The 2,369-nt window shown below is 45.0% G+C and overlaps 1 protein-coding gene across 1 annotated transcript; it reads left to right on the top strand.

The window, feature by feature from the left end:
- Positions 1–499: 499 nt before the first annotated feature.
- SARC_14424 (hypothetical protein) lies at positions 500–2,362 on the top strand (the record flags this gene model as incomplete). Its single annotated transcript, XM_014291439.1, has 3 exons — positions 500–647; positions 938–1,133; positions 1,444–2,362. Coding segments are annotated over 3 exons (605 nt in total), but the record flags the coding sequence as incomplete, so codon positions are not given.
- Positions 2,363–2,369: the final 7 nt, after the last annotated feature.

The following is a 2,369-nucleotide window of genomic DNA, read 5'->3' as shown; positions in this document are numbered from 1 at the left end:
TATATATATATATATATATATATATATATATATATATATATATATATATATATATATATATATATATATATATATATATATATATATATATATATATATATATATATATATATATATCATAAACGCATGGATAGTGGTATCTGGTGTTTGTCTGCAGGCAGATTTGTGTACGAGTGTTTGTCCCAATGCTTTTCGGATGTTTCTATGGTAACTGGATTTTAGGGTAGGGGTATAGATGCGGGTCTACTTATAGGTGTATCTGGGCGGTAGAGGGGTGTATTTCCAATTCGGTTGCATCATAAGGGAGGCATGCCGTGTGTATGTGGTTGGGTTTGCGATATTGGGCTCACCTTCGGTTTCTGTGCGGACATCTGATGGTCGACAAAAGTTTGCAGGGTCTAGTGTCGGGAACATATTGTTGTATGTATACGCCAATCCTATACTCCCGCAAATTGTCAGTCATATCATTGAAAGGCTCCTCTCTCGGTCCTGTTGTGGCAGGTCGAAGGCAATAGGCTGTCCATATCGAAAGCCGCAGTGGACTCTTCCAACAAGTCACGTAAGCTGGTTGTTCGACTGAATACGAAGAATGTTACCGACGACGACGATTTCCAGGACCTCGAATGCGACGAGTCCGACGACGAAGAGTATGTGGACGAGTGGACTATTGTCTTTGTATCAGTGTCTGTGTGTCTGTGTCTGTGTGTCTGTGTCTGTGTATGTGTGTAACTGTGTATCGATGTATCTGTATGTATGTTTTCTGTTAACCTGTACACATGTGTGTCTGTGTGTTCTGAATGTAAGGAATCACTCGCCAGATCAAAAATTTGAAATGCCTTGGTTGTAGGTTTACTACACTAGCTACGTATATGTATATATCCAATGCTCTGGTGCCAATGCCATACCACCCGCTAATTGGCTTTGTTCATAAATGCAGTGCGTACTCAGAAGCCCCCCGGTTCAAGGTGAGCCGGCGCAGGACCACCCCATTGGTAGAGATCAGCAAGAAGCTGGAAGAAGCCACAGAACTTATGAAGGAGGTGCAGAACAGCGAGGATTTCCACTTCAAGGTGGATAAACGACACGTGCCAGATTACTTCACAAAGATCAAGAACCCCATGGATTTGGAGACGGTATATATTTCAGGATTTAAAATGTTGTGCGATTTATACTGGATAACTATACAGAACGCAAACATTATAGGGATTTGGAGATGAGGCGCATCTTTGTTTGGTTTTATGGACGTTTTGGGAGTGAGACAATCAGAGAGGTGGTCAGGAGAAAAGATAATCTCGTATTACGAACAAGTAAATATGTTGTGCGTGGATAGCTTTTGGACTTCCTTCTGGTTAGTGTTGATCGAGCAATTCTGCTGGCGTTGGTATTTCTTGTCTCGTACGTAGAAATGTTTAACCCGCTCTCACTCTCTCATCCACGCTGTAGATGCGTATCAAGGCCAGGGGGCAACACTACCAAAGCCGCGCCCAGTTCTTTGAGGACCTGACGCTCATGATTGATAACTGTATAACATACAACGGACCGCACCATCACCTGGTGAACGTTGCCAGGGAGATGCAAATAATCGCAGAGAGCTTCTTGCATGGTTCTGATGTCGAGTCTGAGCTGGGCGAAGCTGAGCGCACACTCAATCCCGTGGCGGACGGTACGGGACGACACCACATCCCATATCCGGGTGATGCATGAGAGCATTGAGATGTAGAACTTCTTAATATCAATTAAATTAGATATCGGTATATATATGATGGGGTATGTATGCATGGTGGTACATCGTGTTTAAAACAATACTTCTTGGAGTTGTTGAAATGTTGTCCACGCCCCTCAATTCGCCTGTAGTGACGTCGTCTCTGGCGTCTACGCTTCGCTGGTGGTAGGCGTGGGTTGCTATCCCGAAATACGCTGTCGCCTACTGTTGTGGGTTGTTGCTGCCCTAGTGGAGGGAGTTCAGAAGATGATACGCTGGAACTCTCTAAAGACGAATTAGGAGACAAATCGGCACTTGTTACATATCCACGAGTGTCGACCTGCCCCTGGTTCGCACGCAGGTCAGAGGTTGCTACCGTCTCTGGTGCATGATCATCTTCCTGTTGCTGAGTTGGTGTACCGTTAGGTTATCGTTCTTGCCCTCGGGCTAGGCATACCCGACGTAAGATTGCTTCGCGCGGTAGTGCGCGACCTGTTCCTCTGCCGCCTAGGGCTGGATAGGTCTTTCCTTGGGGCGGTAACGCTTCGTACCACGTTGATTGATATCATCGAGTACGCTACGTTTTGTCGAGGATTAGGCACTGTTGTGGGATCAAATGTCTATAGGAACCGAATATTGAATCCGTAACGTTCGCTTTAGTCGACTT

The sequence above is a fragment of the Sphaeroforma arctica genome (genome assembly GCF_001186125.1).
Source record: "Sphaeroforma arctica JP610 unplaced genomic scaffold supercont1.4613, whole genome shotgun sequence".
Classification (NCBI taxonomy): Eukaryota; class Ichthyosporea; order Ichthyophonida; genus Sphaeroforma; species Sphaeroforma arctica.
Note: the sequence above shows the minus strand (reverse complement) of the source record. Positions and strands in the feature narration are given on the sequence as shown.